Below are 26,784 nucleotides of genomic sequence, written 5' to 3' on the forward strand. Positions count from 1 at the left end.
CTTCCACATTGATGCCTAGGTATGTCTAGATGAAGTTAGCAAACTTCTAGCCTGCTCAAAACCCACCACCTGCTCCCTTGACCCCATACCCTCTCGCCTTCTCCACCCAATCTCTGATACACTCTCTCCTGCACTTACCCACCTATTTAATCTTTCACTCTCTACTGGTACCTTTCCATCATTATACAAACAAGCACTAATCACTCCTATCCTCCAAAAAACCTTCCTTTGATCCCAGCTCTCCCACTAACTATCGACTGGTCTCCCTTCTTCCATTCGCATCCAAATTACTAGAAAGGCTTGTTTACAAACACCTGATCCAGCATCTCACTCACAACTCCCTCCTTGACCCCTTGCAATCTGGCTTCCGCCCATCACACTCGACTGAAACTGCACTCACCAAAGTAACCAATGATCTTCTATTGGCAAAGTCTAAAGGTCATTATTCCATTCTAATCCTTCTAGATCTCTCTGCAGCCTTTGACACAGTTGACCACACACTCCTCCTTGACATTCTACACTCATCTGGCATTCGGGACACTGCTCTTTCATGGTTTACATCTTATCTGTCTTACCGTTCCTTTAAAGTTTCCTTCTCTAACTCTACTTCTATTACTTTCCCACTCTCCGTTGGAGTTCCTCAAGGCTCTGTTCTTGGCCCCTTGCTGTTCTCGCTCTATACAACTTCACTAGGAAAACTTATTCAGTCATTTGGACTTCAGTATCACCTTTATGCTGATGACACCCAACTCTACTTGTCTACTCCTGATCTTTCTAATTCTGTCCTTTCCCAAGTCACAGACTGTCTCTCTGCTGTCTCCTCCTGGATGTCACAGCACCACCTGAAACTGAACCTTTCTAAAACAGAACTCATTATATTTCCTCCAAGATCTTCCCCTGTCCCTCAGATATCACTCACAGTAAACAACACCACCTTTCATTCCACCACACAGGCATGCTGCCTAGGAGTTATCTTAGACTCTCATCTGTCTTTTTGACCACACATTCAAACACTTGCAAAATCTTGCCGTATTCAACTGCGCAACATTGCTCGAATACGACCATATCTCAGTTCAGAATCAACTAAAACACTGATTCAGTCTCTCATCATCTCCCGCCTTGATTACTGCAACTTACTCCTCACAGGTATTCCAACAAGTCACCTTTCACAACTCCAATCTGTTCTAAACGCGGCCGCTCAACATCAGCTGCTGCCATATGTATGTCCCTTCACTGGCTCCCAATCTCTTCTAGAATCAAATTCAAATTACTTACACTCACATTCAAGGCCCTTAATAATGAAACCCCTCCCTATATTTCATCTCTAATCTCCAAATACACTCCTTCACGAAATCTACGCTCTGCTTCTGATCTTCGCCTCACTTCTCCTCTGATAACTTCTGCCCATTCTCGTCTACAAGACTTCTCTCGGGCTTCTGCTTTTCTCTGGAACTCTCTGCCACAAGCTGTCAGACTTTCTCCTTCTTTCCAAACTTTCAAGCACTCCTTAAAGACCCATCTGTTTAAAGAGGCTTATTCGATGTACCTTAATTAATCATTGCTGTATCAAAAATGACAAAGTGTTTATATAATCCTAATGTCTCAATTGTACACTAACCTTTTAGTTTGTAAACTCTAATCTCTAGGCCCTTCTAACCCTATTGTATTCTGTAATCCTTGTTTGTTATCCACCATTTATTCCCTGTTTGCTATAACTGCAGTAAAGCACTGCGTATCTTGACAGCGCTATATAAATAAATGATGATGATGTGATGTGGTGTTGGGCCATTTAAAGTCAGAATCAAGGGTGTGTTTGAGTTTTATGGCCTCAGATTTGTCATAGTTGATTTTGATCTATTGATGGTGTCCAGGATTGTCGGAATATCTTGGCAAGGTTTATTAATGAATAATAAGTTGTTGTCTGCAAATGCAATAATTTTATGTTGTGAGTGCCCGAAGGTGTCCCTTTGAAATGAAGGGTTTTGTGAAAGGTGTCAAAGCAACGGTTCTAATGCTAGATTGAAAAAAAGAGGGCAGTAATGTAACTAGAGGGGGGCAAGCCCCAGGGACGTGCAACCGGGCCTCCCCTCCCCCATCCATATTCGATTTTCCACCTGGAATCAATGGTATGCGAGGTGCCGGGGGGCCCTGAGGGGGTGCTGGCCCTGGCCCAATCGCACCACCTGCTCCCCCACTGAAAGGGGGGGATAAAGGGCAGCCCTGTCTGGTGTCTTTTTGTATGGGAATGCAGTCAGAGTTTAAGTTGTGTAAGAAAAGCCACTGGGGAGGAGTATATGTTTCTGAAGAGTTTTAGCAGCTGGTGACCAAAATGTTGGAATCTAAGTATTCTCAGTAAATGGTATCTGGATGCTAAAATTTGTCTTGTGGCTTTGACCGAGTGACGTTGCTTTGTGAAGCCTAGTTGACAGGGCATAATATCCTAGGTAGGATTAGTTGTAGTCTATCTGCCATAATTTTAGGATTTTAAGATATTGATTTAGGAGAGAGATAGGGTGGTATGATTGCGGTTTGGTTGGGTCTCTGTCTCTTTTGGGTAGAAGAATTATTCTAGCATTGTTGGATTCTGGCCATAATGGGCAGCCCTGTAATGTGTTGTTGTATAAACTAAGTAGTATCAGGATTAGTTCTGGTGTGAGGATCTTATAAAATTCAGCACTGAGGCCATTAGGACCTGGAGATTTGTCAGGTTTCCGATGTTTGTTTGGATCTCTATTTCAGTGATAGGCATTTCAAGAATGTTTCTCTCTTCTACTGTTAGTTTGGGTAAGTGTGCTTTCTGAAGGAATTTGGTTTACCATATTTCTTTATTGATTTTTAACAGGAATATTTAGTACAATCAGTATACATTCTCTCTTTGCAAATACAGTTTTTTTTTTTAAACTCCCTACGTTGCTTCAAATGAAAGTTCTTTTCTTCTAGTCAGAAGGGGTGGCCTCTGGTACGGTGATCCTCTTTATGGGTAAAAAGGTGCCCTGCTATTTGTCTATAATGTCCTCTAATGTACTTGTAAAGTGTAATCATGTCTCCTTGCAAGCACCTTTTTCCAGAAAAAAAAAACCCCAACCGTGACAGTCTACCCTCATAATTTAAGTCTTCCATCCCTCTAACCAATTTAGTTGCACGTCTCTGCACTCTCTCCAGCTCATTTCTATCCCACTTAAGGACTGGAGTTCAAAACTACACTGCATATTCCAGATGAGGCCTTACCAGGGACCTTATGTTTTCATCCCTTGAGTTAATGCCCTTTTTTATGCAAGATAGAACTTTATTTGCTTTAGTAGCCACATAATGACACTGCCCAGAATTTGACAACTTGTTATCTACAAAAACCCCTAGATCCTTCTCATTTAAAGGGGACATTTTGCATAACCTTCATATTCAGATATGTGATTAATCTTTCCTCAAACAATGTAATGATGCAAAAAAAAAAAACCAGTTTTGAATGCATTTTACCTGCTAAAAGTGTCATTATATCAGAGCCGCATTGAGAACCTCTCAGGTCAGAAGCTAGGCTGAAATGAGGTGTGGGAGTGTCTGTTCATTCTCTCACAGGAAATGGTAACAGCACTGACTGACAGGCTGAACTCTGCTGCAGCTTGGAAAACCACTCCCATCTCCCTGCCTGTGTCTGTTTCTAGTCTGCAGATAGCTGTCCTATGCTGCTGCCTGATTTTTCTATTTGGATTTGTGGATTCTGGCTCACTTACAAAGGTATACTATTTGTTTTATGTATTCTTAGCCATTTTAACCTTATCATCCATAACAGATTAAATTTTGTCACATAAATCTTTTCCATATGAAATCCCAAGAAGGACAGAGTAAAATGCCTCTACATTAATTCAATCTGTGTGTATGACAAAGCATAATGACTACCTTTAGATCTAAATATTTGTTAAACAACTTAAACAGAAATCCCACATCTTTGCCATTAGATATCAGCAAGCATGATATAACAATTGGCAGACAATCTCAGGGCTAGCTGTGGTGCTCCAGTTACATTAACTGCCTGCAAAAATCTTTAGCAATATAACCCTATACCCCCACCTATAATCAACCATTTATTTATTTGCAGTCATTTTAAAGTTTATCTCAGGCTGTCTGTACTAAATTTGAAAGGAAACTATATATTATTGTGATTATATGATGTCCTCCAGCTGTATGTGAAAAAAATTACATTTCTGCTATAATCATACCTATCTATTTATCTATCTATCTACTGCATCTCTCCCTCTCTCTCTTTCTCTCTCTCTCTCTCTATAGTCTATCTATCGTCTATGTATCTATCTATCTATCTATCTATCTATCTATCATCTATCTATCTATCTATCTATCTATCTATCTAATTATCTATCTATTATCTATCTATCTATCTATCGTCTATCTATCTATCTATCTATCTATCTATCTATCTATCTATCTATCATCTATCTATCTATATATCCATCTATATATCATCTCTCTATCTGTCATCTATCTATCTATCTAACTATCTATCTATCATCTATCTATCTATATATCATCTATCTATTTATCTCTCTCTCTCTCTCTCTTTCTCTCTCTCTCTCTCTCTCTATCTATCATATATCGATCCATTATCTATCTATCTATCTATCTATCTATCTATCTATCTATCTATCTATCTATCTTTCTAATTGTTTTAGGAGATGGAGAGTAGTGGATCAGAGTCTCAGAGTAATCAGTCTGAGTCATCAGTGTGCTTAGATACCGACCCACTGGTGAGTATATACCATAAATTAATCTGTACAGATATATTTAAAAATTAATATTAAAAAATCTAATATTTATTATAATTTTTTTTAGATGTGCATCCTTTACACAGTTACAATTAGCACTGTATCTGTAAGAGGTGGAAGAAGGCATCTACGTGTCCCCCACCCACTCTATATCTGGCTCATTCATATCTAAGGAAACACTTTTATATGTAGGCAGAATGTAATGACCCAGTGCTAAATTCAGTCTAATAAAATTACTCTGGCCAATTGTTATATAATCACAACTGTTCTCACTATTTCACCCCTTAGACCTATGAAACGCATGACAGATTGTTAGCCAATATATAAGTGCACTGTGACAGTCTTCCTGTACCATTTTAAAGGTTTTTTTTCACCTTTTAGTTAACTTTTGTTATGATGTAGAGAGTGATATTATTATATTTTTTTATAATTTATGGTTTTTGAGTTATTTAGCTTTTTATTTAGCAGCATTCCTGTTTCCAAATGTTAGCAATCTGGTTACTAGGGTCCAAATGACCCTAGCAACCATGCATTGATTTGAATAATAATATAGATTATATTATATTATAATAGCCCTTTTATCATTTTCAGTCTTGCAAAAACATGTGAATAAAATATAAATGTTCTTGTGTACTGTCAAAAGTAATTTTTTTCAAAAATTGTATTTTTGATTTAGGGTTGGTTTGTCCTTTATTTTACAGTAGTCAAAAGACCAGTTCACAGTATTGCTATGCACATTAAACTCTTCCATTATAAGTAGTTGTCTGCTTTAAAAGAGAAGTAAAGGTTTAAAGTAAGTAAGCTTTATCAGAAAGGTCTATATAAATACACCAGTAAACCCTCAAATTTATGCTGCTCTGAGTCCGCTGACAACAGAAACAAAGCATTTCTTTCCTTTTATTGTGTACACATGGACTTCTGTATCATACTTCCTGTTTTCAGCTTAAACCTCCAGGGCAGGGCTTGAGCATGCTCAGTTTGTTCCTCTCCCTCCTCCCATCCCTGCTGTAATCTGAGCTCGGAGCTGTATGTGAGCAGGGAGAAACTCAGGCAGGAAGTTGTATCACACCAAGCTTAAATGGCAGCTTCTATCCTAAACAAACAGAGACAGTGTCTAGAGCTGTTTACTAAGGTATGGTAAAGCATTCTGCAGAATAAAAATAGTGTTCTAACTTGCACTATTGTGGCTAATCTCTTGGCAATAAACTAACTTGGACCTTTACTTCTCCTTTTTAAGCCTGTTTTTTAAAAGTGGAATATAAAGGTATAGGATTCCTTATCCAGAAACACAATATCCAGAAAGCTCCGAATTACGGAATGGCTGTCTCCCATAGACTTCATTTTATTTAAATAATCCAAATTTTTAAAAATGATTTCCTTTTTCTCTGTAATAATAAAACAGTAGCTTGTACTTTATCCCAACTAAGGTATAATTAATCCTTATTGAAAGCAAAACCAGTTTATTAGGTTTATTTAATGTTTAAATTAATTTCTAGTAGACTTAAGGCATGCAGAACCAAATTACGGAAAGATCCGTTATCCAAAAAAACCCAGGTCCCGAGCATTCTGCATAACAGGTCCCATACCTGTACTTGTTTTATACTAATTATATGTAAAGTACATTATTTTATAATTTTTTCTTTTGCAGTGTGATAATCTGGTTAGACAGCTTCAACAATCCTTAGGAGATTGTTTGAATGATAACTGCTTCCCAGATGACCCGGTGTGGCCTCCAGGAGAAAGAGAAAAAAGGATGGAACAAAGACAACATCCTAGACTTGGAAACACATTGTGGTGCTTATGTGGAAACTGCATTGCCATGCCAACAATTAGAGAAAGCGTATGCTGTCGTGAAGTCGAAAAGTTGCAAAAGCATTATAATGAAGATTGCACTTGCATAACTACAGTACTTGACATGCTGCAACTTTGTATAAATAAACATTTCCTTGAATTTACAATTCGAAATTCAGGAAGAGTGAAACTTCGGCAATTGCAGGATGATTACAATAGGTAAGCATTGTAATCTGTCATTTCACCAACACAATTTTTCAAGAGCATGCATAGTTGATTCTGTTGGTATATTTATCAAAGATTGAAGTTATAATTTTAAATTTTAAAGGCAACTGTAAGCTTAAAATATTATTTCCCTAGATAGGTCCAGCAAAATGAGCTCACAATGTGGGGGGAATAATAAAAAAAATACTTGCCCCCACCTCATTCGTGCTAGACCATCGATACCAAGAGGGAACTAACAATGCGGATTGCCATTAATAGCACCTATCACCCCCATATTTTTTATCCCACCAGAGGTATAGACTAACATTCAGATGTCATAGACTAGCCCTGTTATTTACATGGAACACGATACAATGACATTTTTTTTTTCCGCCTTAGGTGCATGCGTAAAGGAGCTTATCGTTCTTTTACCACTTGGACACATGGCATCCTTGGACCAAAAACTAGAATACCGATCCCATCTTGTGTGGTTAGACTGGTAAGAAACAATTATCCAGATCCCCATGGACACTATGTTGGATTTCGGGAAGCCACTGATAATCCTGCTGAAGACATGGCATTTGAAGATACCTTTTAAATTAATAATAAAAAAATTATAGCTTTGAAATGCCTTTTGTCTTTTATTTTTTTTATTTTTTTTATTACACGAAAGTTGGTTTAAATATGACAGATTGATAGTAAAAAGCCACTGCTAATGACATATATACATACAAAACAACTAACGTTTCGGCTCGTACTCATGCCTTTCTCAAAGTGAAGATACAAACACTCACCTTTTAAACCCAAAATCGACGTGTGCATTGCAATCTCCCCACACACGTCACTGTGACGTCACTACACTCGGTTTCCCGCCTTTTGAGTTTAAAAGGTTGGTGAGTGTTTGTATCTTCACTTTGAGAAAGGTTTGAGTGCGAGTCGAAACGTTAGTTGTTTTGTTATCTGAATAAACACCTTTTTTTCGATGTGATAAGCCCTGAGCTTCTCTATTTTTATATATATATATATATATATATATATATATATATATATATATATATATATATATATAATTTTTTTTCTCAATTTTATAATAACATTGAAATAGAGAATTGAAGCCGCAAGAAGTTATTATGCAGCTTTATTTATTCAGTGGACTAATAATACATTTCGGGGCAGATTTATCGTAATTTGATTTTGGAGCTTAATAAATAAAAATGCAACCATGTTCATTCCTATGTTATTTATTTTTAGAGTTGTATTTATCAAATAGTGAGTTCAAATTTTTTAACCATTGATAAATAATATACCAAAAATCCCATTGAAGAGAATAGAATGTGTGTGTTTTTACTAATTAAGCTCTAAACTCACCTTTTTATAAATATGCCCCTTACTGTCAATAGTGGTAGTGATTATAATTGTGATAAGTAAAAAACAAAAACAGGCTGTGCTCATATCTGAAGCACTTTTGTCCCTTAGTACTCTGCAGGGATGGTACATGAAAAATCGAGTGCTAAAGTATCTTAAGGAGTCATGTCTAGCTGTGATCTTACAGCCATAGGGCTGGTGGTAAGGACAGGGCACCAATGCTTCCACTTCATGCCCTCCACATTTGCATTTCCAAAACAGTTGCTAATTATAGGGCTTGGCTGCCCTACATAATGCTGCTGTGGTAACTGCATAGAACAGCAGGCCTGTGTACACAAGTCTTCTCAAAAACACTATAGGGTTACTTGACCCAAGGTGCGCTAATAAAAGGCAATAAAGTGTGAAAGATTATACCCTTTGTGCTCTTTTTGGTCCCTAGTGCCCCCCATACTGTAATCTGCATGGAACACACGATCAAACATTCATTGGGTAGGCAATAAGGACAGAGCCCCAATGCATGTTGCGCCTCCCAATTCTCCATGTTTTGCAAACGGTATTGTGCTATGCCTCATGGGCGACCCTTGATTGAAGAACAAATAAAGTGTTCAAACAAACATTTTTATTGGAAAATGCTAAGAAAATTCTAAAAATATTTATTAGGAAAATGAAATCAGATATAACTTTTTTTATACTTGAGTAAAAAAATCTATAATGTAAAAATAATTTAACAACAGTAAATAATTAAATAAATGCTACATCAAAATGTTCAAGATACTCATAATTATTTTGAATGAGTTCTTTTAGTACACTATTTCAGTGCCTTTCAAATCTCGAGCGAAATCTTTGAATCAAATCTGACTTTTGAGGTCTGTCCACCAAGGCAATATTTTTTGGAAGACTTAGGCTCTGGGATTCCCATTGAACCTGAGCTTCTCCATACACAATTTTGACAACCAGATCCAAAATGTCTTGCGCAAACTCAGTACTGGCTTTTTCATATCTTTTTTTTGGGACCCATCCCTTTCGGGATTTTGTGAACTCGATTTTGAATTGGCTTTCACCTTCTTGCTCTCTTCCCTTTCCACTTTTCCGCACAACAGCTTGTGAACGATTTACATTGAAATTGTGGTCAAGGGCTGCCAATTGAGTACGAGCTATCATTCCATCCATGAAATAGTGAATCCTTTTTGGTTTGTACTTCATTGCTTTGGAATGAAAAGATTCCAGTTCACCAGTATGACAGAAGTGTGATAACTTGCGCAAATCATTCACAAATCTTGTGTTGAGTACAATTTTTTGTAATGTAGTGAAAGCTGTGGATCCCTTTTCTAACCAAAGCTTTTCCAAGCTTTCTTCAGGTGTTAGCTCTTTATGAGCACACTGGTGGTACAACTTGCCAACTTTCCACTTGTGGACATTCTGCACATGCATTAGTTGGGACTGCCATTTCTCAATTAGAATGTCTTTATCACCATCACATGTGCGTGCACACCACCATAAGTGCTGGACAATGGGTTCGACCCAACATTTTAAGTCTCCGCAGTATTTTTTTTTGCTAGCTGCAAGCAGCTTTTTTCTTATGGACTTTGAGACATGCCAGACATCATATTGGTGTAGAATTTTACAGTGATCTACTCTCATCAATTTTTGTATTGTTGGATGTCTGTCAGTGCACATCATTTTTATGAACACTTTTTTCTGTTTCATTTCTTCCATGCATTTGGTGAAGGCAACCTTTTCAAGTGTATTCGAATGTGTAGCTCTGTGCACTTGTTCTATCTGAAATGAAATAACTTTTTTGGAAATGGATTCCATTATAGTGTAGCAACAATATTTTGCAGAGTGCCCAGGGCTGTCACATTGTCCATCCCCAGATACACATATTGCCTGTTCATCAAATGTGGCCAATGTTTTGCTTTGCTCTTCCTTCCATGTGTTGTCAATAGCGGGAAAAACAAACCTTTTTTGGTTTCTATAATGAGTGTTGGATCCAATAAAGACAAGACTCAGTGCTTTGCTGAAATCTTGCATTTTGGCATAGCTTGAACCACTACAAACAATGGCAGCAGAAATAAGCACATTTCCCATTGGCAATTTATTCTTTTTTGGCTGACTTGACCACAGTTGTGTTCTGTGTTGTGCTACACATGTTCCGTAGATGGTGAGGCAAGACCCTTCGATTTTTTTTTCAAAGTCTACTACTTTCTCCACACAACCATCTTTGTGTTTGCATGGCAACAGCTTAATGAGTTCGTCCAAGCACGATTCAAAAACAATAAATTTTCGATCACGAACATCATCTCGTATTGGTAATATAAGGATTTCCTCGCATGTAGTTTCCTGTTCGGTATCACCAGTGCTTTCTAATTCTGGACGATATGACTCATCTAATTGACCTTTGACAGTTGATGTATCTGGTGTCTCTATTGATTCTTCAAATGAAATATCAGACTGAATTGGTTGTAAATTTGAGAATTCAGTAGGAAAATAGTCAGTAGAAACAGAAGCTATTGCTTCGCCTGTCATGAAATGACTATGTTTCATTTTTTTTTTCATTGGTGTGGAGTGGCACAATACATATCTGTGGTCTTGAGTCTCATTAATTGACACCGATGCAGATGATGATAGAATATCTCCATGCTGAATACCTATGTCACAGGTTTTGATTTTTATGGTTTGATTTTGTCTGTGCATCATACCAAACCCTGGTATTGTGCTTGTAGACCTATGTTTTTTTTCAAAGAAAAAATCTGTCATAACTCCTTTGTTCTTCGTGAAAGTTTTTTCAGGAAAAGTAAATGATGATGATGTACTTTCATCATCCAAATGAGAAAGAGAAGACATGGATGAAGCCTGACCCTCTTCCTCAGTTGTAACTGAGGTTTCTCCAAAAATTGATGGTACTGCATCTTCTTTGAGGCATCTTTTACTTCCACGATATGTATAACAGTCTGCTGTAAAATGTTCAGAACATAGTCTAAAATTATCGTGTTTCTTTCCATCTAGAACTTTTTGGGCCATTTCCTCAAGGTTAGCACTACACTGTCCAGTGCTTTCTAACCATTTTTTTATCATGGCTAAATTTCCAGGAAAGGAATGCAAAGTTACATTTGGATACTTTGTCTTTTGACCAGTTCTATGGTGGCAATTTTTAACAATGCACTTTGTCATGTTTGAAACTTGTGCTGATTGTCTTATGTGATGTCTAAAAAAAAAAAATTTAAAAAATTATCATACGTAACCATCGCAACAATTACTTTATTTTTACAATGTATATTAAAATATACTATATCCTAATATAAAATAAACTTAAAGATGTGAAAGGTAAGTTACTACTACAATACTGGTTTAAATCTACAAATTTATTCCTACCTATGTAAATTAACAGTAAAAGCCACGGTATATATATAAAAAACAGGGAAAGATGGCACTCTTTGCTGTTCAAATTGGAAAATCGGTAGCAATAATAAATGCATATCAATTAACCAAGCATATAGAGTTATGTGGGTACTTATACTGAGTGGGCTCTGTAAGAATATAACAATGACTATGTTTGACTGATAGAACACTGTAAATGAGTAATTCATAAATATTATTCATATGTTACCTTCGAAATTGTCACCGTTCGGTGAGTTAATATTATATTCACCACTTGTCGTAGAATACACTGAATCACAGGTCCAGGAACACTTTCTACTCTGTCCTTAAATTTGAAAAAAAATACTAAAGATCAATATATAACAAATGGTTTTTACATGACATTTATCATCAATTTCATATAACCTTTATATTTAGCTATAGTAATCATCCATCCCCAAAATATTTAATGATCCATAAAAATAATCTGCTGTTATCGAAAGGAAAAACTAGATACTTATGTACACTGCTACTATGGAATTGTACCACATTTATCTGTTCTGTAATTCAAGATACTGAACAATGAACACAACTACATCATTTTGGGGGGGGGGGGGTCGAAGGTAAAAAAAAGTGTGTCCACCCCCGAAAAACATATAATTTTGTTAAGTACACATTCCTACAAATCCAAATTAGGTATGCATGTCTTCCTAAGGGAAAAACTCACATGTGCCCGTCCAGGATCTCACTCCTTTATTGTGCGTGCCTGCACCGGGTGCCGGTCTCCTCTTACTGGTCTCCATTCCAGCGAGCATCATATTTATCTATGACATGTTAGATCACCTGACGCGTTTCATGCCTCCGCCTGGCACTTCATCAGAGGTGAAGTGCCAGAAGGAGACATGAAACGCGTCAGGTGATCTGACATGTCATGGGGTAGGAGTACATCTGTCATGGATGCCTGTTTGTTGTTTTTAATATTCAAATAAAGCTGGATTTTATTTTATTCCGCACGTGAGGATTGGTTTTCACAACCACTATACCCTTGAAACATGCATGTCTAACTACTCCTAAGCATGAATCCTCAGACCTTTCCTAAATTTGGCGATTTCAAAAATCCCCTCAAAACTTCAACCATGCACCATCTTATTTGCTACATACTAATAGGAATTAAGATAAATAACCCCTATATGTATAGGTTTACCTAAGCACATGGCATATACGGACCCAAATGTTAAATATTATGTATTAATTATCTCGCTGGCAATTCTGCTTTTGGAATCTGAGACCCTTGAGTGTGTATTATGTACCATAAGACCCCCACAAAACAATATATTTTTGGAAATTACACACTAACAAAATCAGCAAATGAAACCAAACTATCCTAACAAACACATAAGGCACAATAATGGAGGAATGAAATTGCAATAATAAAATTTTTTTTTCCCAAAACCAATGAAACAACAAAATAATTGATTTGACAGTGTAATTTGTGGTCAATTCTTGATCCAATAGTCACGACAAAATAAGTCACTTGAAAAATAAATAAATAATAAAATCAATAAGAAAATAAAAGTTCAGCACCTCGGACAGCTCACAACAAAAAAGCCAGCGAAAGAGACTGCTCCATGCAGGCAGAGAGAACAGCAGAAGAGAGTTGAGGAGACAGAGGGGAAATGAACTAGAGAGCAATTTCTCCTTTGATGTGGGATGGAAGGATATAGCCAGAAAAAAGACACACAAATACTGGTACAGTAACTGCTTCTGGCAGAGAGGAAAGACTATATGGAGAAACAGTTAGTTAAATATATCAACCAGTAAAAATATACAAGGAAATATGTGTGTGCGTAGTTATATTTCTATGCTTATATCAGACCATTTATGCTTTAGATTATAAAGTTTGGTTTTGCAGCGCATGAAGCCAAACTTCTCATGAGTGACAAATATAAAGAGTAGGACATTTTTATCAAGAGTCAGATACAGAGAGAAGGGACTTTACAGACAGTCATAAAAGGTTGGCTCAATAGAAGCAAGTCACAGAGACACTTTGGGCAGGGCCGCTTTAATAAGTGGGTAAATGGGGCATTTGCCCAGGGCCCATTTGTTTTTTTAAAAAGGAACCCGTGGCTCCACTTGGAGCTCACACAACCCGGCTCCAGCTTGCTTTTTCCCTGATCTGGTTAGCATGTTCTTCAGACTTCAGTTCATGGAAGAACATGCAGAGCCGGTACTTACCACTGTGGCTAACGGTGCGTTCGGTTGGGACAGGTCCCTTGAGAAAAGGTAGGTATTCAGCTCCCTAGTGCCCCAGTTCCCAGTTGTGGGCTTCTGCTGGTGTGCTCGACGGTGCCAAGGAGGGGGGCGCACTGCATGGAGTTAGCTCATTGCAATGCAGAGCTGGTGGGGGCAGCAGAACACTTGGGGACCCCCAATAACCCTGACAAGTTGGGCACGGTGGGGAGGGATCGAGCCCAGAAATGTGGTAGGTAACAAACAGGAGCAATGGGCTCTAGTTCTGGGGTGTTTATACATGAAATAATCTCTGAGCCATCGTTATATGAGTTCAAGGGTAATACATGAAATTTCCAGTCTGTTCATTTATATATTTTTATTTTTTATATTCACTGATAGTGTATCTATAACATGGGGGAGTGGTTTATTAGCAGGAGTGTCTCCCAAAGTGGTCTTACTGGCATGTTTGACGTTAATGGACTGCTTATTGGACATGTTTCAGTGATTTCTACAGTGATTATATTGGAACAGCTAGGGTCATACTGGTATGCCTTCGGTTAATATGCCGATTTTACTTTTTTTACTATATTTAGGCAAAATGGGTGTGTTTGTGGGTGTGGTCATAAAGTAGGCATGTTCTTGACAAGCTGCGCGCAGCAGGTTTCTGGGCCCATCATTTGGCTCTTTGCCAGTGTCCACCAAGGGCTTAAAATGGCCCTGACCTTGGGCTGCTTACAACTACTGCAAAACACAGGCAGGGAAACTCATCAAGGTGCAGTGAATCTCAGAGAGTGGGATCCATTTACACAGTTGTTGATGCTGAAGCCTCTGTCACATTTCCCTCATATCAGTTAACATTCCCCTGTTGACTGAATAACCGGTTGTTTGATTGCCGGAACTGGGGGTAGGCAGAGTAGGCGCCCGCCTAGGGCGCAATCATGATGGGGGGCGCACATTTAAGGGACTCTTGTTTTCTTTTTTTTAAAAACGCTGGTATGCTTGGCCTTTAATAGTTTTTAATTTTATAAACCACCTATTCCAACCCCCTCTAGCCTGTGATTTGTACTGCTGGCACTCCCCATCTCCCTCTTGGCATCGGGCACAAGTACAAATTAGGGGCAATATGATGGATTATTTTGGCTGCTGCTGGCATAGGTACAGATTGGGGGCTTGGGAGCAATCTGAGAGATTGACTGCCGTTGGCACAGGTACATATGGGGCAATATGATAGGTGCTGGCACAAGTACATGGGGCAACATAATGGGTGTGCAATTTGAATGGTAAGGTTGAAAATGGTAATGTAGGACCGGGTGGGGGCACTGATTGAAGTCCTTGCCTAGGGTGCCAAAATACTTTGGCCTGGCTCTGATTGTTATGCTGCATACACACTCACACATACAAACTCACACACTTGCACACTCACACATACAAACTCACTTCCACACATACCCACTCACACATACCCACTCACACACATACCCACTCACACATACACACTCACACACATACCCACTCACACATACAAACTCACTTCCACACATACCCACTCACACATACACACTTGCACACATACCCACTAACACATTTAAACAATTGCACACATACCCACTCACAAACTTGCACACATACCCACTCACAAACTTGCACACATACCCACTCACAAACTTGCACACATACCCACTCACACATACACACACACAATAAGACCTTCAACAAACACTGTGTATGTATCCGGAAACACTGAATTTTTGTAATTGTGATATAGGGGGTCCCTTGCCCCTTCGAGGCTGCTGCTGCCTTACAGGAGGGCTCCATAGGTACATTACTTGGTAGTGGGCAGTGTCCTGTGAAGAAAGTATTCAAAAACGGTGGAATAGGTGCGCTAAGAAGTTCAGTGTTACAATCTTCAAACCGGCATAGTCTCCTCCGCTGGAGAATGAAGAGCAGAATGAAGGCTGGAGGCCACCTGTCACTGCCAAGTGATATTATTGCGATTTAGTCGCAGTTGGAGGGCAGATGTCATTCTTTCAGCGCAAGTGAAATGTAGGGGGATATTGTACAACTCCCTGCTCCCCAGGATTCCGCAAAAAACTTGCGCTACTTTCCCTTTTGTCTAGAAAAGTTGACCAGAAGTTCTTGCAGTTTCTGGGGGTCGGTTGAAGCCTGGGGGTCGCCTGAAGCCCCTCCCAGCAGCCGGGGAAGTTTAATCAGTAGTCGCTGCTTGTGCGGCACCGTCAGTGACTAAAGTGTAGTTATTATGTGCGGGTCACAGATGCAGAAATCTCAAGAGACCTAGTGTTGGGCCCCGGGCTGTGAGTGTGGCCCCTGGATGCTGCAGGTAAAGTACCGGCTTTGCGATGCGCTAAGTCCCTGAGTCACACGGAACTGCGCCTCCAAGTTATGACAGATGCTGCAGGAAAAGTACCGGCTTTGCGATGCGCTAAATCTCAGACCTGTTAGTCTCTGAGTCACACTCAAGAGACCTAGTGTTGGGCCCCGGGCTGTGAGTGTGGCCCCTGGATGCTGCAGGTAAAGTACCGGCTTTGCGATGCGCTAAGTCCCTGAGTCACACGGAACTGCGCCTCCAAGTTATGACAGTTACTGCAGGTAAAGTACCGGCTTTGCGATGTGCTAAATCTCAGACCTGTTAGTCTCTGAGTCACACTCAAGAGACCTAGTGTTGGGCCCCGGGCTGTGAGTGTGGCCCCTGGATGCTGCAGGTAAAGTACCGGCTTTGTGATGCGCTAAGTCCCTGAGTCACACGGAACTGCGCCTCCAAGTTATGACAGTTACTGCAGGTAAAGTACCGGCTTTGCGATGCGCTAAATCTCAGACCTGTTAGTCTCTGAGTCACACTCAAGAGACCTAGTGTTGGGCCCCGGGCTGTGAGTGTGGCCCCTGGATGCTGCAGGTAAAGTACCGGCTTTGTGATGCGCTAAGTCCCTGAGTCACACGGAACTGCGCCTCCAAGTTATGACAGTTACTTCAGGAAAAGTACTGGCTTTGCGATGCGCTAAATCTCAGACCTGTTAGTCTCTGAGTCACACTCAAGTGAACTAGTGTTGGGCCCCGGGCTGTGAGTGTGGCCCCTGGATGCTTCAGGTAAAATACCGCCTTTGAGATGCGCTAAGTCCCTGAGTCACACGGAGCTGCGCCTCCAAGTTATGACAGTTACTGCAGGTAAAGTACCGGCTTTGCGATGCGCTAAGTTTGATGCGCTAAGTCTCAGGCTTATGACAGAGCCGCAGCTCAGTGGCAGCTCAGTGTGACTCAGAGACTAACAGGTCTGAGACTTAGCGCATCGCAAAGCCGGTACTTTACCTGCAGCATCTGTCATAACTTGGAGGCGCAGCTCCGTGTGACTCAGGGACTTAGCGCATCGCAAAGCCGGTACTTTACCTGCAGTAACTGTCATAACTTGGAGGCGCAGCTCCGTGTGACTCAGGGACTTAGCGCATCTCAAAGGCGGTATTTTACCTGCAGCATCCAGGGGCCACACTCACAGCCCGGGGCCCAACACTAGTTCTCTTGAGTGTGACTCAGAGACTAACAGGTCTGAGACTTAGCGCATCGCAAAGCCGGTACTTTTCCTGCAGCATCTGTCATAACTTGGAGGCGCAGTTCCGTGTGACTCAGGGACTTAGCGCATCGCAAAGCCGGTACTTTACCTGCAGCATCAAGGGGCCACACTCACAGCCCGGGGCCCAACACTAGTTCTCTTGAGATTTCTGCATCTGTGACCCGCACATAATAACTACACTTTAGTCACTGACGGTGCCGCACAAGCAGCGACTACTGATTAAACTTCCCCAGCTGCTGGGAGGGGCTTCAGGCGACCCCCAGGCTTCAACCGACCCCCAGAAACTGCAAGAACTTCAGGTCAACTTTTCTAGACAAAAGTTTTTTGCAGAATCCTAGGGAGCAGGGAGTTGTACAATATCCCCCTACACTTCACTCGTGCTGACATCTGCCGTCCAACTGCGACTAAATCGCAGGAATGTCCTTCCCCAGCACTTCCCCAGTCTCCCTGCAACTCACCCTACACTTGCAGGCAGGGAAGTAGGAAGAGTCGGCACTCAAATTATGCTGTAGTGGATATCCGTAATAGCGCAGCAGCAGACGTCCTCACACGCTCGCTCTGGTTGCAGTCTGCTCGTGCACAGGGGAAGGACAGGAACGAGCACAGGCTGCCCTGAGAAGGACCCCAGCGTGATTGACGTGGCGCCGAGATTAGCTCGATAACAGCGCCTCCCCCCTATACACGCCCAGTCCTTCTCAGTGGCTGCTCCTTGCAGAGAAAAAGACAGTGAAAGACAGAGACGGCAGACTGTGCAGATAACAGCACAGGAAATGAAGAGAAAGGGAGGAGCGAGATAAGAAAATCTACGATAACACAGAAACTAGAACCAAAAGGTATCATAAACACATTGTTTTATTGAATATTATTACAAAAGGGTTAGATTAAGCCTAAGTTGAAAATGATGGTATATGTCCCCTTTAAGGAAACTCCCAACACACTGCCATTTAGTGTATAACTTGCATTTATATTATTTTTGCCAAAGTGCATGTCTCGAGCATACGCTTTTACCATGTTTTGGGATTTCCCGATTCTCATGCTGTGGGCTCCCTCTGCTGGACACTGTAATTATGCAAAACCATTTCCTATATCCATTCTACACCTCCATAATGCTTATGGCAGAATTTGAACTAATCAGGCTACCATACTCCCACCATGGGACCTAGAGCAATACCTTGTGGGAGCCAGGACTCCATTTTACAGACCATGCTGTGGAAGAAGCACGCACAGTTTCATCTCTCCTCATGGTAGCATCGCTGGTAAGCATATAGTTGCACCAAATCACAGTTGCCAGCACCCCTAGAGCTATTTGCTGCATAGACTTTTCATGCCAGCTAGCATTTTGACGTTGCATTTATATGCATATATGTTTATATTGCACTGTTCATTGCAATCTATTTACCCTATTTTCTGTTATTTGTTACAGTTTCACCTATTCCCCTTTGCCATCCAGTAAAATCTACAGACTTCATTTCACAGTCTCTTTATTGGAGTGTGGGGAGATTTAGCAGTATGTCGAACTACACACTGCCCCAGGGTAATACGTAGGGAGGACAGAACAGTGCATAACCTTGCATTTATCAACATTGAACCTCATTTTCCAGTTTGCTGCCCAGTTTCTCAACTCAGACAAATCACTCTGCAAAGTGGCAGCATCCTGCATGGAACCTAAAGTTCTGCACAATTTAGTATCATCTGCATATGCATAAAACCATGCTGGCACACACTAATAGTATTATTATTTGCTATAAAGTCCAGTATCTTATCCTTTATTAACCCTTCCAAAAGCTTTCCTACTACTGACATCAGAATAACTGGCCTATAGTTTTGAGGCTGAGAACGGGATCCTTTTTTGAATACTGGCACCACATTAGCAATTTGCCAGTCTCTCTGCACTATGCCAGACCTCCATGAATCCTGAAACATTAAGTAAAGAGGTTTGGCAATCACAGAGCTAAGCTGACTAAGTACCCTGGGATGAATACCATCTGGCCCCGGACCTTTGTTTATGTTAACATGTTCTAGTCTCTTTTGAATTTCCTCTTGTGTGAACCATGCATCACTAGTTATATTACTCGAAATTGGACTATTCAGAAGGAAACCTTCATTAACTGGTTACTCATTTGTGTAGACAGACAAAAAATATGATTTCAGAATCTGCGCTTTATTTTGTTTTCATCAACCAGCTGACCCCCCTCTGATACTAAAGGTCCCACCCCTTCCTGCTTCCATAATCCTTAACAGTATAGTCAGCTATACATAGATTCACCAATTTAAGACTCCTCCAGTTGGGAGTAAACTTGCTAAGGACGCCATATGTCACAAAATTGTTTATATTTCCCTAAGAATTGTGCTGTTAGTGCTGTCATAGATATACCCTCATCAACCTTTCTTTGACTTAAATTGTAAAGTATTGAGTATTCCAAGCTGCTGCAATTGTTTGTTTCATTAAATATATATATAATCAGGCAAAGCTCGTTCTTGGCGATACCCTCAATTGGTTTAATCAACAACGCTTCCCATGGGTTCTTGGGAGGAGCTACCCCCGATTTGCTATCTAACATGGTGTAAACTCTATACCAAAGGGACTTCACCTTGGGACAACTCCACCAAATATGAGCCATTGTACCTGCTTCTTGGCACCCCCTAAAACAATTAGCATTGTAATCCGGGACCCATTTTGCGATTCGTGCAGGAACTTAGTGCCGAATTTGAAGATAACAATAATGTTCCAATTGTGGTATCTCAAATTTCTGTTTAGTTATTGATATAATTTTCCCTTCATAAATCCACCATTGGAAAGAGTTTGGTGTAGAACCCGGAGGAAAAGCAGGGTTGCCAAATAGGCTGATAGCAGGAATATGCTCAGACATGAGCCTCATAGGTCTTTTACAATGTTCCCAGACTCTAAGGGAATGTGCTATAATAGGATTCAGTATTCTATCTTTGCCCATTGTGAATAGTTAGGATCAACATGCCATTTAACCAATTGGCTCAGACGTGCAGCTTGGAAATATATAGTGAAATCAGGGATCCCAGGCCCCCTTTTGTTTTATGTCAAATTGCTACATTATGGGCAAGTCTGGGAGGTTTATCTTTCCTGATAAACCTCGAGCATATTTTTTTAAGTGTTTTAAGGAAGCCCTTAGGAGGGTCTACCGGTAAAGTTTAAAATAGATACACAGCTAGTGGTAATATTAACATTTTGACTGCATGAACTCGGCCTAATAGTGATATTGGGAAATGTTTCCATTGTTGAAGGGACGATTTCACTCTAGTAAGCAGAGGTAAGTAATTAGCATCAGCCACCTGATGATATTGTGGCATAAGTTTGACACCTAGATAGTCCAAATGTGGTAGCGCCCAATTAAAACTGAGCCAAAATTAATTTGCAAAGGTGGGGGGAGATTAATGTTAAGAGCCTTGGATTTAACCGAATTAATATGGAGGCCTGAAATTCTACCAAACTTCCCTAGTAGATTACATAAATTGGGGAGGGATGTCATGGGTCTTGACAAGGTAAGTATTAAATCGTCTATTTGTTAGGAATTCAAATGGGCAGCACTCCGGAGTGCTGCCCATTTGAATTCCTAACAAATATCGTATACGTGTGGAAGGACACGTGGAAAAGGTGCACCCGTGAACAAAGTTGCAGACGAGTGAGTGCGACCTAAATTGATTCCAAAGTATTAAATCGTCAGCAAATAAAGTGCATTTATACTCCCTAGTTCCAATGGAAATACCCAGGGGCGGATTAACGCCTAGGCTATAGCCTAGGGGCCCATTGGTGGTAGGGGCCCATGGGTTTTTTACTAAAGTTTTTTTTTTTTTTAAATCCACTGGGTCCGGCTGCAGGTCCAGATGCCCCCCCCCCTGGCCCGCCCAGCCAATGGCCAGCCAGCGTAGTAGTGGACACTGGACAGAAAGTAACAGACTAACAGCTGCAGTAGCACCCGGGCCTGCAGGACTCGGTGGCACTGTGCCAGTGGGCAGAGTCGAATTTTATGGGGTTTTTTTTAATTAAAAACTTCAGGTGAGCCTGGGGTTGGGTTGGCCAGCAGCAGGGAGGGTGCAGGGAGCACCCGGCTGGGCCCAGTAACATTTCTGCAGACACAGTGAAATAATTTTTGTAGCCTGCAGACAGTGAAATAATTTCTGCAGACAGTAAAATATTTTTTGTAGACTGCTGACAGTGGAATAATTGTTGTAGCCTGCAGACAGTGAAATAATTTCTGCAGACAGTGAAATAATTTCTGCAGACTGTGAAATAATTTTTGTAGCCTGCAAACAGTGAAATAATTTCTGCAGACAGTGAAATAATTTCTGCAGACTGTGAAATAATTTTTGTAGCCTGCAGACAGTGAAATAGTTTTTGCAGACAGTGAAATCATTTCTGCAGACAGTAAAATAATTTTTGTAGCCTGCAGACAGTGAAATAATTTTTGTAGCCTGCAGACAGTGAAATAATTGTTGTAGCCTGCAGACAGTGAAATAATTTCTGCAGACAGTAAAATAATTTTTGTACCCTGACAGTGAAATAATTTACACAGCGATCGGCTTTTTTAAAAAAATTGTGGCGCGTACCGTGCCGAAATAAGACCCTACCCTAGAAGGGGGCCCTGTGGGGACTTCGACTTCGATATTCCAAGTCGAAGCATAGCCATTCGATGGTCGAATTTCGAAATATATTTCACCTCGAAATGCGACATTTGATAAATCTGCACCGTAGTGGCAAAGGCCCCGCCTCTCTCCAGCACATTGAAGAGGTACCTGGACCATTTGAGTAGCAACTTGCTCTTAGTGGTTTCCACAGCTGTAGTTAAAGTTTGCTTTCCCAATTTAGCATATGCTTACTTTTATTTTCAGAATATCCTGACATTAAAAGCTTATATAGCGATGATACTAAGCCTTATGTGTGTTTGTCTTGGAGACATATGGTTTCTAGTCACGTCTTTTGTGCTAGAGGGAACTTAGCCTGTGCAGAGAGGTAGTGGCGAATCTGTAGATACTTAAAATGATCTGTGTGAGGTAGTGCATATTGCTGCACTAAATTGGGATACGATTGTATGTGATTATTTTGTAGTATCGAGTCTATGTTCTGAATACCATTTTTTATACAGTTTTGTAATGAATCTCTCTTTCTAAACTGGCTATGGTTTGTAGTGGGGAAAGCTGGATTGAACAGTTTATGCTTCCTGGTTTTCTTCCAGATTATCAGTAAATCCAAGCCCCAACCAAGATACATATGTCATCCTGTATTTTGCTATCTCTGTGCTTAGAGTTATTGTCAATGTACCATGGTTATGTTTATAAAGGGTATGTATTGTTTTAGTGAGTTTTATGCCTAAATAATTTAGGTAGACTGTTCTTCAGTCAAACTTATACTGCTGTTGGAGATTGTTTATTGTTTTGCAGGTTAGGCCTATAGGTAATGCCTGCGTTTTCCCTGCATTTATCTTATAATATGATATCGCGCCAAAGTCCTGTATTATTTTCAGGAGTGCTGGGATTGCAGTTTGTGGGTTTGTCATCTTAATAAAGACATCATCCTCGTAAAGGCCAATTTTGTGTTCTGTCCCTGCTACTTTAATTCCCTCAATTGATTCTGTTTGTATAATTTTCTGGGCTAAAATTTCAATGGTCAGATCAAATATTAAAGGTGAGAGGGGGCACCCCTGCCTGGTGCCGTTAGTGAGGGAAAATTTGTGTGATAAAAAACCTGCTGCATTTACCCGTGCCCCTGGGTTTGAGTATAGTACTAGGGTTGCCTTTGTGAATAGAGCTCCTTAATTCAAGTATTTCATTGTTTGTTCTAATAATCCCTAGTGAACCCAATCAAATGCCTTTGAGGTATCTATGGATTGTAGAAGCATTGGGGTATGTGTGTTCTGTGCTACTTGAATGAGGTCTATCATTCGTCTAGCTTGCCTTTGTTTTATAAAGCCTACTTGGTCTGGGTTCACTAGGGATGGCAGAACTTGTTGGAGCCTAACAGCCAGCAATTTGGCATATATCTTTACATCAGTGTTCAGCAGGGCTATTGGCCTGTTGTTTTGGACTAGCTCTGCATCCTTCCCTGGTTTTGGGATAGTGGAGATCGTAGCCATTAGCATCTCTGGTGGAAACATTGCCCTGTCTTGTGCTTGATACATACTGAAGGAATTTGATAGCGTCAGTAGGATTCTCTAATTACTCAGTATAAAATGATTTAAAATATTTTGCCATTTTTTCAGTAATATGTTTATTATTTGTAACCCAACCTTCCTTTCCTTGAAGTCTTTGAATATAAGTTTGTGAGGTTTGGGGGAGGGGGTCAGGAGGGGTCGGTGGAGCTCGGGAGGGGGTTGGGAGGAGGGTCGGGAAGCAGTTGGGGGGCCAGCAGCAACTGTACGCCCAATTCGGTGGCCAGCGATAATTGTGTGCTAGGCTCGTAGCCTAGTTCAGGACTGTCCGTGGCCAGGTTTACGACTGTCTGTGGCCCGGTTCACGACTGTCCGCGACTGTCTGTTGCCCAGTTCAGGTGGTTGGGGACCCCAGCTCTAAGGACTGGTTTTGGTTTTGCAGTGGCCCACAGAAGACTTGGGTCTTCACAGTGGATAAGATTATCATCCACATAGTTGGCCCAAGTGGTCTTTATGTATTGTTTGAAGTCATCATTCTGAGAAACATAGGCGTCGGGCCGTGGCCCCCCCAGAATTGAAAAATTATTTTTTTTTACAAATTCTTTATTTTGAGGTGGTGTGTGTCTGTGAGCCCCGCAGTAGCGAGGTGTGGCTGCGGCCTGTGCCCCTGTACCCTTTATGGGGCCCGCCGTGTATCAGGAAAAGTCCTTAATCTGCGTTGGCGCACTGCATGACTTAGTTGGCACTGATGGTGCGATGTGTGACGTCACTTGTGACGCGCAGTGTGATGTCGCGTGTGGCTCGCTGCATCCAATCGGGCCCCGCAATAGTAGTGCCAGCACTAGCAGGGGCTTCTCATGGGGGAGCTGAAGTGCGGAAAGTATGAACAGCTGATCAATGAGCAGGTGCTGTGTGTAACTCATGGGTGCTGCTGGAGGAGCATTGGCCACAGAAGGGCATAATTTGGGATCCCTTTCTATCTACTTAGTTAGTATCTACTAAGTTCTACTCCACAGAGATGGGGCCAAAGACCGAGGGAACGTTGGGTGAGTAAATTCTATAGGTGCAGCTATTCAGTCTTCCCGGGCAAAAAACTTGCAAGTGAGTAGGGGGAACTATTGAATTCTTTGATTGCATCGCATCCTTTTGCCATCCTGCTGCTATGGGTTCTGTGGGGTATTTATACATGGAATTGAACTGTGCCATCCTACTATCAATTCTGAGGGCATTTATACATGGAATTTCCCCTATGCCATCCTGCTATGGGTTTTGCGGGGTATGTATACATGGAATTGCACTGTGCCTAATACTATGCATTCTAGGGGTATTTATATATGGAATTGCGCTGGTGCCATTCTACTATGAATTCTGGGGGCATTTATACATGGAATTGTGCCTATGCCAACCTACTATGAATTCTGAGGGTTTTATACATTGAATTGTGCCTGTGCCATCCTACTATACATTCTGGAGGTATTTATACCTGTAATTGTGCCTGTGCCATCCTACTATGAATTCTGGGGGCATTTATACATGGAATTACGCATGTGCCATCCTACTATGCATTCTGGGGGTATTTATACACGGAATTGTTGCTGTGCCATCTTACTATGAAATCTGGGGGTATTTATACATGGAATTTCCCCTACGCAATCCTGCTATTGGTTTTGGGGGGTATATATACATGGAATTGCACTGTGCCATCCTACTATTAATTCTGGGGGTATTTATACATGGAATTGCTCCTGTGCCATTTTACTATGAATTCTGGGGGCATTTATACATGGAATTGTGCCTGTGCTAACCTACTATGCATTCTGGGGGTGTTTATACATGGAATTGCGCCTGTGCCAACTTACTATGAATTCTGGGCGTTTTATACATGGAATTCTGCCTGTGCCATCCTACTATGAATTCCGGGGGTATTAATACATGGAATTGCGCCTGTGCCAACCTACTATGAATTCTGGGGGTTTTATACATGGAATTCTGCCTGTGCCATCCTACTATGCATTCCGGGTGCATTTATACATAGAATTGTGCCTGTGTCAACCTACTATGAATTCTGGGGGTTTTGTACATGGAATTGTGCCTCTGCCATCCTACTATGCATTCTGGGGGCATTTATACATGGAATTGCGCCTGTGCCAACCTACTATGAATTCTGGGGGTTTTATACATGGAATTGTGCCTGTGCCATTCTACTATGCATTCGGGGGGTATTTATACATGGAATTGCGCCTGTGCCATCCTACTATGAATTCTGGGGGCGTTTATACATGGAATTGCACCTGTGCCATCATACTATGCATTCTGGGGGTATTTATACATGGAATTGTGCCTGTGCCATCCTACTATGCATTCTGGGGGCATTTATACATGGAATTGTGCCTGTGCCATTCTACTATGCATTCAGGGGGCATTTATACATGGAATTGTGCCTGTGCCATCCTACTATGAATTCTGGGGGCGTTTATACATGGAATTGCACCTGTGCCATCATACTATGCATTCTGGGGGTATTTATACATGGAATTGTGCCTGTGCCATCCTACTATGCATTCTGGGGGCATTTATACATGGAATTGCCAGAATTCTGGGGTTATATGATGCCTTGCCTCCTACTATATCGGTTATACATGAATTGCCGTGCACTACTATTCGGTTATAGAAGCTCCATCCTATGAATCGGGGCTTATACATGAATTTGGCCTGTCCAATCCTCCTTGAATTCTGGGGGTTTTATACATGGAATTGTGCCTGTGCCATTACTATGATCGGGTATTTATACATGGAATTGGCCTGTGCCAACCTACTATGAATTCTGGGGTTTATACATGAATTTGCCTGTGCCATCTACTATGCATTCTGGGTATTTATACATGAAATTGCCTTGTCATCCTTCTATGCATTGCATGTTTATACATGGAATTCTCTGTGCCATCCTCTATGTTTGGGGATTATACATGGAATTTGCCTGTGCCATCCTACTATGAATTCTGGGGATTATATACATGGATTGCCCTTGAACCTATATGAATTCTGGGGATTTTATACATGGATTGTGCTTTTGCATCCTCTATGCATTATGGGCATTTATACATGAATTGCCTTGCCAACCTACTATGAATTCTGGGGTTTATACATGGAATGTGCCTGTGCCATCCTACTATGCATTCTGGGGTTTATACATGGAATTGTGCCTGTGCCATCCTACTATGAATTTGGGCTTTATACATGGAATTGCGCTGTCACTCTATGAATTCTGGCATTTTATACTGGAATTTTCTGTTGCCTGTCCTACTATGATTCTGGGGCATTTATACATGGAATTGTGCCTTGTCCATCCTACTATGAATTC

The 26,784-nt window shown here is 40.9% G+C and overlaps 1 protein-coding gene across 2 annotated transcripts; it reads left to right on the plus strand.

Annotated features, from left to right (window-relative positions):
* The first annotated feature begins 3,625 nt into the window (after window positions 1–3,625).
* LOC108716146 (P2X purinoceptor 7) lies at window positions 3,626–7,387 on the plus strand. Of its 2 annotated transcripts, XM_041562362.1 has the most exons (4): window positions 3,626–3,732; window positions 4,683–4,757; window positions 6,424–6,785; window positions 7,170–7,387. In XM_041562362.1, exons 2-4 carry the CDS (start codon window positions 4,686–4,688, stop codon window positions 7,366–7,368), a joined length of 633 nt encoding a protein of 210 aa, XP_041418296.1. In that variant the 5' UTR covers window positions 3,626–3,732; window positions 4,683–4,685; the 3' UTR covers window positions 7,369–7,387. The 2 variants fall into 2 exon arrangements, with proteins under 2 accessions (XP_041418296.1, XP_018117766.1); XM_018262277.2 differs by lacking the exon at window positions 3,626–3,732 and having other exon boundaries at window positions 4,606–4,757.
* Window positions 7,388–26,784: the final 19,397 nt, after the last annotated feature.

The sequence above is a fragment of the Xenopus laevis genome, chromosome 5L (assembly GCF_017654675.1).
Source record: "Xenopus laevis strain J_2021 chromosome 5L, Xenopus_laevis_v10.1, whole genome shotgun sequence".
Taxonomy (NCBI): Eukaryota; Metazoa; Chordata; class Amphibia; order Anura; family Pipidae; genus Xenopus; species Xenopus laevis.